The sequence below is a fragment of the Helianthus annuus genome, chromosome 1, assembly GCF_002127325.2.
Source record: "Helianthus annuus cultivar XRQ/B chromosome 1, HanXRQr2.0-SUNRISE, whole genome shotgun sequence".
NCBI classification, from domain to species: Eukaryota; Viridiplantae; Streptophyta; class Magnoliopsida; order Asterales; family Asteraceae; genus Helianthus; species Helianthus annuus.
The window spans coordinates 124,586,491-124,599,399 of record NC_035433.2 but is presented as its reverse complement, the minus strand read 5'-3'; the positions used below and the strand labels follow the sequence as shown (position 1 = coordinate 124,599,399).

Genomic DNA, 12,909 nt, shown 5'->3' with positions numbered 1-12,909 from the left:
GCCAGAAAAAATAAGTTAATTTCGCGCGTTCCATATCTCCCAACACGAAGTTAGTATTATCAGTTGAATCACCCTTCTCTTATATTTTGACACCATCACCTTTTTGTGAATCTCTAATAATTCTTGCATTGTATCAGCAACCACACTAGGAATACTGCACCAGCTGCATACCATGTTCCTTATTATTGTCGATATGCAACATGTTACAAATAAGTGATCAGAGTCTTCATCTTCAGTTTCGCATAATCCGCATCTTGTAGAGCCATTAAGAACATTCTGTTTTTGCAGATTTTTAAGTGTTGCCAGCCTATTCTGAAAAAAGAAAACACATTATCTATTTTACAACTTTAATCCTATCAAATCATGTAACCAAACAGACATAAAATTATTGGTATTTACACTAGTACTACAGAATCATATATTGCTTTTATATTACTTATTTTTCAACTCAATAACAAAATATCCATCAACTTTTATCTACATTAACACAAAACAAATAACCATAGTAGATAATTAATTCCAAACATTTAACAAGTTAAGAAAGTTCCTATATTTTATAATACTAAAGTAGTAAACAAATAAACTTTAATAAATTTACTTGATTTGTTGTAAAACATACATTATAAACTTGGCCCTTTCACTTTTCCACCAAACTGAATCTTACAAGATGGCCAAATATTTTCTTAACCTTCTTTCCCACTCCTCTTCATTTTATCAAAAACTTTTTCGACAGCCGAAGGAGACACCTTTCTAAAATCTGTAAACCGCAACTCATTGAAGCCCCGAATAAGCCACTTTAGGTTCTACGGTCACATTATCTTTGGCGGTCCCAACGCGACAGTCGTGAACGTTGTTCCACCGCGGGTAAACGTAAAAAAAAGGTCATATGGCCTTGTTAACATGATGGACATTCCATTGACGAAAACACCCGAATCAGGATCAAAGTTATTGGGGAGGGTACAAGGAATTGACGGAAGAGCATGGCACGAGAAACTCGTGCAATTGATGGCAATGAACATTGTGTTTTTCACCAAGAAGTATAACGGGAGTACGTTGACGCTTTTGGGGCGGAACCCGATGTCCGATGAGGTGAGGGAGATGCCAGTGGTAGGAGGGAGTGGGCTTTTTCGGTTTGCTAGAGGGTATCTTCAGGCAAGTACGTATAGTGTTGATTTCCAAACACGGGATAATGTTATTGAGTATATTGTTCATGTTTTTCATTATTGATCTTGTTGTTTATGCTTTTGGTCATTGACAACAAGTTAATAATCATTTCGTTTTTGTTATTTGTGTTTTTTTTTTCTATTTTGGAATGTGGCTGATTTTATAACCTTAAATTAATAAAAGCGTTATATTTTAATAAACCAAAATTCCAGTTATAGATTTTTTTGGTTTTAAATTATCCTTTTAAGTCTTGTACTAATTAGTTTCAGATTAGAGTAATTTGGCAGTATTTGCACATCTTTAATCGGATAATTAAAAAAATCAAGAACAAATTAATAATCATTCCTTTTTTGTTATTTATGTTTTTTTTTTTTTTTTTTTTTTTTTTTTTTTTTTTTTTTTTGGAATGTGACTCCTTCTAGCAAACCTTAAATTATTAAGATCACTCTTATAATTATTATACATATCAATCCATAACACATGATTGTTACAGTGTTCTGTTCTGGGCATTTTTGGTATTTAACTTAGTTTGGTGACTTTGCTTTTGGCTACCAAAGTTTCTTTGTAGTCAAAATGGTTCCAAATATATTTTTTTTGATGTTTTGGTTTTTAGTATATGGTTTTTTACCAAAAGTTTTAAAGTTGTCACTTTTACTTCCGTTTTTAAAAAATTTTATAAAATGTCACTTTAATCATCTCGGATTTCCAATATCGGTATACATTCGAGTTCATCTATGTTTTGCGTCACATGAGTAACCTGGTGTTATGAATTCATTTTTTTGCGCTTTTTCTGGTTTTGGTCGTCTGTGGTTTGCTACCTAACATGGTTTTACACCCACTGTCCGCAATGCGGGGCCTAAATACTAGTTAGTAAACTAAATTCACATTACAGCTTTTATAGGTTTTGTAGTTTTAAATTCCTAATTTTTTTTTTTTAAAATCGTGTACTCGTCACTTTTAGAAAATTTGACAGTGCTTTAAATCTATAATCGGATAATTAAAAATAAATCAAGAATTAAATACGAAAGATTTGTTACAAAAAATGTGCTAGAAATGAGATAAATAAATCATTCCTATATTATGGATAAAAGATACAATGAATCATTGCAACTAACTGTTTGTCTCGCTCGGAAAATCTTTAGTACAACTTTCCATGCAATTTGTCTAGCTTGATCCTCGCCATGGTTATATGGCTATGGGACCCCACCAGGGACGATGCTTTCTTGGAACCTTTCAGGGCAGGGGGCTTTACCTCTGAACTACCGAGTTAATATGATAATTCAAAAGAAATCAAGAACAAATTAACACACTCTTTTTTTTGTTATTTACTAGTTGGATTTCCTCGCGTTTCGCTAACGGTCTTTGGTCATCGTCAATACGATTCACTATAGGGCCAGTTCGATACTGGCATTCGACATAGCAATCAACACATATTTTACGTCGACTAAACACCAAAAAAACAAATACACGTACCTGTACCAGTACCGGTACCGGTGGTATTCGGTTGGTATTGGTTCGCTACGGTACCGGTATCATATAGACACTCGATACTGCTTACAATACCAAAAATAGTTTTTTATGAATCTAACTCTATATTCAACGAATTTTATACCGCCATGTCGAGACAACTATAAAAGAGAATATATCAGTACTGATGTTGTTTGGTCGATATATGTTTGGCTTGTGATGATAAAAACAATCAAGAATATATGACCCGTTGGAATATAATTGAATCGTACATAACCATAAGCATATGATAACGATATATTCGAAATTTTATAAAACGTTAATAAAAAACGATACCGATGTTATACAGTACTGATACCGAGGTTGTTCAGACAACATTGATAATATTAAAAAGGGAAATCATTAAAAGGTAAAGTTAAAGATACTTATTCGGACACTATTTTAGTTAGTGTTTTTAATGGGCACTAAGTCACCCATTAGAAGTCCAAAATAAGGAGTATAAAACTAAGATAACTTACACCTTAATATATAACATTCAATCATGGTTCCATTTGATGTTATAGTTCGGTTTTGGTAGTATTATATAGGTATATTAGTATATATATTATAGTCATGTATTAGATGTAGGGTAATCCACTAACCTCATGATGTTCATCATTGCACAAAATCACCACAAGGATGATTCGGATGGTCATGAAATACAAGGATGAATAACATAAATAAATCATCTAAATCACTAAGTAACCAAGTGAATACAACTAGACGAGTGCATTCCAAACAATTGGAGACTTGGTATACTTTGTTCACTCTGTTACTTGGAAGTTACTTAGTGACTTAGAGTGCATATAATGGAGGCTTTTGAACCTCAATATTACTGGAACAAAACCTTAACACAAGCCATTCAACATTGAAGTTTGTTGATGGCTTGGTTTGGTTTGCAATTGTTCTAAGAAACCAAGTATAATGAACAAGTTTTGAAATAATTCAAGAAAAATCCCAACTTTGGACCTCAAAATAGTGATGCACCATCTTTGTTTACCTTAGTAAACATGTGGTAACACTCCTAGAGATTATCCAATAACGGAGAAAGCAAGAAAATAAGAAGAAATTGTAAGAAAATGGTCCAAAACTCACTGTTTGAACTTGGAGTTTTCTGCCCTAACTTGAGAAATGTGGAGATTTAAGAGTGTTAGAGAGAGTGTTTGGAGTGTGGAAAGTGTTTAGGAGGTGGTAAGGGGTTGCATTTATAGTTGGGACTAGGGTTTGGGTGTTAAATGAGGTGGTTGGGGGTTGAAAGGAAGGAAATGGAGCCAAAATTCGCGAAATCCAAACAATCTGCCAGACCAGGTCCTTGCGGACCATAAGAGGTTTGGTCTTGTGGTTCGTAAGACCTTTCAAAATTACCAAAATTCCATTTTGGCCCTTGTGGTTAGGTTTGGTTGTTATATGGGGCCATAAACGCATAGTTAAGCACGTTTTGGACATTTCAAGGTGTAATTACGCATGTGTACTGTATGGACATGTATGAATATCATTCCAAGAAAATATAATCTCGATTCATGTCTCGGTTTTTAATTAAAATGCATATCTCATGATTGTTTGCGTATTGTGCATGCATGATTAAACAAGTATTATATAAAATGCGGTTTCCGTTATGATCAAAGTCTCAGAATTACAGTAAAACAGAAAGAATTACAAAAAATACGGAATGTTACACACCCCACCCTAAACTCGGGTGATTATGCACAATTTTGTTCCATTTAATAGTGAAAGGAAACATAAACTTTTATTAAAACTAGTAACATTCTTGATTACATCAAGTTACTATGATACTTAAGAACTTCTCGGTCTATGATGGTACTTATTACTAAGTAGCTCTAACAGTTTCATCAGGGTTTACCTTTGAAATGTATACTCAGAACGATCTCCATTATGGCTGGTGGGCGCATGAAATATGACTCACTAGCTACATTGACAGTTTATGTGTACATAATATGGAGTGTGATATCGGGCCATAGGCGTACCGTCTTCCATGGTGTTACCATAACCACTAGGCCAAGGACATGTATCCCCTCCGAAAACCAGTGAATAGGTATTAGTGTATTGTTAGGCCATAGGTACACAACCTCCCCCAAATTTTGTAACACACCCTGTAACACCCAGTGTTTTCGAATGTCAAAGTCAAAGTCAAAGTCCAAGTCAACTTTGACTTCTTTGACTATTAATGTTTCTTTTGCTTTTGTATTATGTGGAGTAAGTGTTGTCTAAATGAAATGATCGAATGTTTAACCAAAGCGACCGATTTACGACTGTGAATAGTAGGAAGTAACAATGCGGTAAAGTTAACTAATCAATAATCAAACCGATCTAAGTATCATCGAACTCGAAGCTCGAATTACGCGAATTTTGGTATGGTTATACGTGTGTGTGTGCCTTATGTGTTACCTGTGCGTGTTTACTTTATGATTTGTGTGGTGATCAATCGAAACTCGAAAAGCAATCAAACTCAATCGAAACCGACATCGAAACGCGAATTACAGATGATTGTATGTTAGATATAGTATTGGGACTGAAAGTAATTTGACTAGGAACTCTATCGTATTCGTATCATTGTCCATCGAAATCGAAATATCGAAAACCGTCGCGAAACACTCGAAAAGGGTTGCTGATCGAACAGGAAGCACCCTGATCGAACAGGCCAGCCGATCGAACAGGTTGTTCGATCGAGCAGGCCATTCGATCGGAGGTCCTGGCCGATCGGTTGACACTTTCATCTTTTGGAGCCTATAAATAGCCCTGTCATTGTCACTCTTTCTACTTTTGGAAAGCTCTGACTGAACCAGCCCTTGTTCTTCACCTTTTCTCAGATTTCTCTCAACTCCGGTAAGTTTTCACTCTAATTCTTGTACGTTTTTTTTATCATTACACGATTCTACACCTTTCTATCTTTCAAAACTTGAATTCTAACCGTGAAATCACTAAGATCTAAGTGTTCTTGGATGATGTCATCATGGTGTTCTTGAAGAACATCATACCTTGGCCTCATTCAACCATGAATAGCTTATATCTAACCGATTTCCACATAAACAAACTAAGATTTGCAAGAATCTTAACATTTTCGGGTTAAACATCAAACTACCGTTCCGAACAATTCATCGGCCGGACTTGGGTGATTCCTGTCCGAACCGGTAAACAAGTAAGAACCCACGTTCCATGGTTTAACTCGCTGTCAAAATACCTTGAAATCGTATCAAAACAATCAAAACAGCCAAGTGGTAGACGAAAGGCCGACCAGGTCAGAATTGCTGGCCGTACGGCTAGGCTGTCCGAACGAACAACCCAGCCGATCGGACGAACCAGCCGATCGACCGGGCCAGCCGATCGGCTAGCACATGGTCCCATACTTTCAAACTTCATGAAGTATGCTATTGACGAGGTGATGTTCGATCGAATATGCTACTCGATTGGTAAACATTACTCTTCGGATCATGAGATACTATGCTTCAACACTCAATCGATTTTACAACTCGTTCGTAGTATGGAGTGCCACCCGATCGAGCATGCTGTTCGATCGAGTGACATCCTGCTGAGGATCACTTCTGAAGTTCCTAACCGATCGGTTAAGCCGGCCGATCGAACAGACCGTTCGATCGATCGACCTGAAAGGTAAGAACGCTTCAGTGTTCTCAAATGCTACAACAAAAACTTCAAAAGTTAAAACCATCATACACAAACACATCCTTCTCAGAGGAAGAAACAATCCACTCGAATGGTCCAGCCGATCGAGCCTACCAGCCGATCGAACAGGACTGTTCAAATGGACTTTCAAACCGAACGAACAGCCCGTTCGATCGAACCTGCTGTTCGATTGACCAGGCTATTCGATCCATTTACACTTGTTTGCATTTTCCGCGTTACTTATCGTTATGCTATCGAACTATTCAGGCTAACCCTACTCTCAGCGCTCCCTTCAATCCATAATCAATCACTGTTAGTATACTCGAATCCCTTTTTGCTTTAGCACTTTTGGGTGTTACATACGTTACTTATCAAAATCACAATCGAACACACTATTCAAACTATTTGAACGCTAACTGATTGCATGTATTACGTGACTAAATGAATGCTTGTTGTTATGTTTACACGTGGAATGCTGTCTACCTGCCTTAACAACATAGTACTATAGTTTGGACTCAGCACCCGTTCTCACGGGGGTTGTTAAGGACAATTACTTGCATGGATTACGGTGGTAATCATGTATTGCGAACTGTCTCGGACAGTCAACCCGCAGTCGTTGGTATCGATAGATCCATGTCGATAATTAACATGCATCATTTCTCCCTGTGTACGTGCTGGTTATGCGTAAACTATTCAAACTCTATATGCTATCATTAAACTTGTATGCTCACCTTTACATTCTATGTATTGACTTTATTTTAACGTATGTGACAGGTGTTTAATATATTTGCTTGCTAGGGAAGTGAAGCTAGAATAAAGCTTTAGAGGCCCCCAACAAATAGTTGTCTGTCAGGAACAAGCAACTAGGGCATAGTTGTCTGTAGATCTTGTCAGGCTGGGTCTTAGAAGCATTGAACAATAATTATTTATGTTAAATCTGAGTTGTCGGAACAGAATTACTTGTTTGGATGTTATCTGTAATAATGTATTTGTTTATTCGGGATACGGTATGGGACGTATCTATAACTGGATTTTATGAATAGTTGTTGTGGAAACTTCTGAACAATTTGTTTCGCTCAGTGCCATGCCCCGATAATTCCGCCATCGGTTGGGGTGTGACAGATTGGTATCAGAGCACTAACTATAGGGAATTAGGCTAGACACGACCTAGTCCGGGTCGCTGTCTTAGAGACCTAGACTATAGTTAGGAACCAACAGACCAAGCCTATATGCCTCATATTTCTTGCTTTGCACTACACAGCTATCACCTCACCATCTGACGCCGAACGAGTAATTTGGTCAAGATTAGGTGTGAAAGCCTCAAAACTCTCGACTAAATTATTTGTTCCGGCTGCAATTTATTCAAAAATGAGGAGATTATTCATCGGGAATAGGTGTGGAAACCACAAACTCTCGACCGAAATTATCTGCTCAACTTCCTCAAATTTTCTAAAACAAGGAAGAAATTGCTAAGCCAGGGGTGAAACCCGAACCTTGGCAACTTATTCCAACTTTTACTCATCTCACAAAAGCCTCGATGGACTCCAACGACACAAGTATGACCTAGGGAATACGCGCGGAATGCCCAAGAATCGAGGCAGAAACGCGATCCCGAAAGTTGGAAAGTGATGACGGGTCTACTGCGAATAGTCGAATCACTTTGGGTAGTCGATGTCTAGTAGCCGCAGACAATCCCATTTCCGGATTTTGTGTTATGAGTTGGCAGATGCAACTCTGATGATTCGTCGATTTTATGTGTTTCAAGTGTGTTTGCCTGTTTAAATGTTTAATTTTGATGATCGCTCGATTTTTGCTATCACTCCGATTAACACACACGACTCGTATCGCTATCCTATCTCAAAACGGTAACAAGTTGCTATAGTTCTAGACGATACTATGCTACGAAATACAGTTATACTATACTATTCGACACGCTATACGACTATACGATGCTACTCGATATACTATACGCGACCAATATATACGAACGACACGCGAGCTTTGAATGATAGGTTTCTGTATTCTGACTCCCTCTGCGACTAAATAGGAATGCGTTCCGTGTTTATATGTTTCCGTGCTCTACGTGCTTGTGTGTTTCCGTGATCTATGTGCTCTACGTGCTTCTGTGCTCTATGATTACGTGTATCTGTGGTTATGTGCCTATGTGTTTATGCGATATGTGTTTCGACGTGTTCTTAAGCTTTAGTAGTCTAGACGTGTGAGGTGAGATTAATGATTTCGTTGCGTTGAGTCCTGTGACGATGTCTATTGCAGACCATGTCGTCGTCTGGATCCCGACACCACCTGACTCGTCAAGAGAAGAGAGACAAGCGTCTCGCCGCCATCATCGCCAAAAGTGTAGCAAAGGCTGTGAGCAACGTTTATGAGAACGCCAACAAGTCGTCTGAAGAATCGCGAACAGACGCTCCCAAAGATGCAAACAAGGCTGCTTTCAGTTTCAAGCAGTTCAAAGCATGCGGACCCAAAGAGTTCACCGGAGAAGATGGCCCTACCGCCATGTTTCACTGGTTCGACTCAGTCGAAGTCACTATGCGACAAAGCGGATGTCCTGAAAATCTCCGCACTCTCAATGCTACAGGCGTCTTCCAGTCCCGTGCTCTAGACTGGTGGACAGCCGAAAGGAACAAGCGCGGAAATGATGCAGCTTACGAGTTAACATGGGAGGAGTTGAAGGCAATTATGATCGACGAATTCTGCCCTCCTCATGAACGCCAAAAGCTGGAGGACGAGTTTTGGACCATCAAGCAGAAGGATGGAGACAACGCTGCTCTCACTGCTCGCTTCAAGCAGCTTAGCATCATATGTCCCGATCAGGTCAAGACCCCCGACCAAACCATCAAGAAGTACATTCGAGCTCTGCCCGATTGTGTAGCCGACTTTGTTCACGCCGCCAAGCCAGCAACGATTGAAGAGACTTACCTACTCGCCGCTGAGATCAATGACAAGCGAGTGAAGTCTGGCTTTTGGGATAAGCAAAACAAGTCTCTGCACCAAGCCACCGCAACAGCATCCACCGACACCGCCATTGCTCAATCCTCCAAGTCATCAAGAAGAAAGAAGAAGCACAACAACAACAGCTCCAGCAGCAAGAGCTGTGTTGCCGCAACAACTGCCGCTCCTCTACAAGCTGTACCAGCTCAGCAGCAACAGCACCACCGCTCAGCTCCAGTGATCAATGCACCGCCAGCGAAGCGTGCATACACAGGCCCTCACCCGCTCTGCCCGACATGCTCGTATCATCATCCAGTGGGTCTAGCCTGTCGTTTTTGCGCTCACTACAACCTTTACGGTCATTTCACTGCGAACTGTCGTTTTGGTCCCCGTCAAGCCCTAGTGCAAGCTACTGTCAACCAAGCTCTACTCCCTGCCCCTCAAGGCCAACAAGCAGCTCAAGCACCTGCAGTCAATGCTCGAGTCTGCTTTGCATGCGGTGATCCTAACCACTTTGCAAACCGGTGCCCGAACAGGGTGGTTAAGCAAGAGCCCCAGCAGCCCCAGCAGCAACAACAGCAGCCTCAGCAACAGCAGCAAGGAGCCCATGCTCGAACCTTCAACATCAATGCCCGTCAGGCTCAGGCGGATGACAACGTGGTTAATGGTACGTTCCTTGTGAATGGTATTTATGCATCGTGTTTGTTTGATACTGGAGCTGATAACTGCTTTGTGTCGTTTGAATTCGAGAAGCTCCTTAGTCATAAGCGCTCTTATCTTTCCTCGTCATTCGAAGTCGAAGTCGCTACTGGAAGAACTGTCGCCGTTAACTCTGTTCTCCGTGATTGTACTCTGGAGCTCAACAATCACATCTTTCCAATCGACCTTATTCCGATGCAACTCGGAAGTTTCGACGTCATAGTAGGCATGGACTTTCTTCGCGAAAACCATGCTGAAGTTGTGTGCTTTGAAAAGATGATTCAATTCTCGCTCGCGAATGGTGATTTGTTATGTGTGTACGGTGAAACTGCGTCGAAAGGTCTCAAGCTCATGTCATGCGTCCAAGCCCGCAAGTATCTCCGCAAGGAATACCGAGCCTTCTTGGCCAACATTGTAGTAGCGGAGAAGGAAAAGAAAAAGAAGGTTGAAGTCAAAGACGTTCCAGTGGTTCGTGAATTTCCTCAGGTGTTCCCTGATGATCTTCCTGGACTACCGCCAAGTCATGATATCGACTTTCGTATTGACCTTATTCCTGGAGCTAACCCCATTGCCAAAGCTCCGTATCGACTCGCTCCATCCGAAATGCAGGAACTCTCGAAACAACTCCAGGGATTGCTTGAAAAAGGCTTTATTCGCCCGAGCACCTCTCCGTGGGGCGCGCCAGTCCTTTTCGTCAAAAAGAAGGATGGATCATTCCGGATGTGCATCGACTATCGGGAGTTGAATAAGCTAACCATTAAGAACCGATACCCTTTGCCTCGAATCGACGACCTATTTGATCAGCTGCAAGGTGCCCAATGTTTCTCGAAGATCGATCTGCGTTCAGGCTACCATCAATTGCGGATTCAAGAGGAAGACATCCCCAAAACCGCTTTTCGCACCCGATATGGCCATTATGAATTCGTTGTTATGCCTTTTGGTCTAACTAACGCACCCGCGGTCTTTATGGATCTGATGAATCGCGTGTGTAAGCCCTTCTTAGACCGTTTCGTCATCGTGTTCATGGACGATGTCTTGATCTATTCCAAATCGAAGACCAAACACGCGCAACATCTACCTTTGTTCTCGAGCTACTTCAGGGGAACCAACTCTATGCCAAGTTCTCCAAGTGCGAATTCTGGTTAGAGGAGGTTCAGTTTCTGGGTCACATCGTGAATAGTCAGGTAATACACGTCGATCCCGCGAAGATTGAAGCCGTCAAAAGTTGGATTACGCCTAAGAACCCGTCTGAAGTTCGTTCTTTTCTCGGACTAGCGGGCTATTATCGACGATTTATAGAAGGATTCTCCAAGATCGCTGTGCCACTTACCGCTCTTACTCATAAAGACAAGCCTTTTGTGTGGGGAACCGCACAAGAGTCTGCCTTTCAAACCCTCAAGCACATGCTGTGCAACGCTCCAATTCTCACGCTGCCTGACGGAAACGACGATTTCATTGTTTACGGTGATGCTTCCAACCTTGGTCTTGGTTGTGTTCTCATGCAGCGAGACAAGGTTATAGCTTACGCATCTCGTCAGCTCAAGATCCACGAGAAGAACTATACAACCCATGACCTCGAGCTAGGCGCGGTTGTCTTTGCGTTGAAGATTTAGAGACACTACCTGTATGGCATTAAGTGTACAATCTACACTGATCACAGGAGTTTACAACACATCTTCAATCAGAGGGAACTTAATATGCGTCAACGCCTATGGGTAGAACTCCTCAACAATTACGACTGTGAGATTCTTATCACCCAGGCAAGGCGAATGTGGTTGCCGACGCGCTCAGCAGAAAGAGTTACGTGCTCAGTATCCGAAACGTTCAAGCCCAGCATAATCTCGAAGCTCTCATCCGCGAAGCCCAGCATGCGTGTTTTAATGAACGCACCTTGAAGAAAGAAAGGATCTACCACGATGGAGCTCAGCTTGTAAGCAAGGCAGATGGGATATTCTATTACCTGGATCGAATCTAGATTCCTAGACGAACTGATCTGCGAAAGATTATCATGAACGAAGCCCGCAAATCCCGATATTCTATTCATCCCGGTGCTAATAAGATGTACCAGGACCTGCGCTATAAGTACTGGTGGCCGGGCATGAAACGGGATATCGCTCTTTACGTTGGAAGTTGCTTAACCTGTGCAAGAGTCAAGGCTGAACATCAAAGACCTTCTGGCTTACTCGAACAACCGTCGATACCTATATGGAAGTGGGAGAGTATAGCTATGGATTTCATAACGAAACTGCCGCCCCCGCCATCAGGTCACGACAGTATTTGGGTTATAGTTGATCGTCTAACCAAATCAGCCCACTTCTTGCCAATACGAGAAGACTACAAGGTTGAACGACTAGCCCAAATCTACACCGACGAGATCATTTGCAATCATGGTACGCCTCGCGACATCATCTCTAATCGTAATGCTCGGTTTACTTCTCGATTGTGGGAAACTTTTCAAGCGGCTCTTGGTATGTCGCTTAATCTGAGTACTGCATTCCATCCACAAACCGACGGACAGACTGAAAGAACGATCCGTACTCTTGAAGACATGCTCCGGGCGTGTGTCATAGATTTTGGTGGTAGTTGGAACAAACACCTGCCACTAGTCGAATTCTCGTATAATAACAGCTATCATGCCAGCATCCAAATGGCACCCTTCGAGGCCTTATATGGAAGGAGATGTCGTTCGCCTATTGTGTGGCACGAGATCGGTCATTCGCAATTAACCGGTCCCGAGATACTACAAGAAACGACTGACAAAATCCTCCAGATTAGAGACAACTTGGTAAAAGCTCGAAGTAGGCAGAAAAGTTACGCCGATAGAAGACGCAAGCCCCTTGAATTTGACGTTGGCGACTACGTACTCCTAAAGGTATCCCCTTGGAAGGGTGTAGTCAGATTCGGCAAGAAAGGGAAACTAGCGCCTCGATATGTTGGACCTCTTAAGAT

General features: G+C 41.2%; 1 protein-coding gene across 1 annotated transcript; it reads left to right on the top strand.

Moving 5' to 3' along the window:
- The first annotated feature begins 903 nt into the window (after positions 1–903).
- Positions 904–1,227, top strand: LOC110930810 (dirigent protein 19-like). The gene has a single exon (XM_035989033.1). It carries the CDS (start codon positions 904–906, stop codon positions 1,225–1,227), a length of 324 nt encoding a protein of 107 aa, XP_035844926.1.
- Positions 1,228–12,909: the final 11,682 nt, after the last annotated feature.

Bases quoted from the DNA above. Each gene is read 5' to 3' on its own strand.
- LOC110930810 (XM_035989033.1), top strand. From the start codon at position 904: ATGGACATTCCATTGACGAAAACACCCGAATCAGGATCAAAGTTATTG.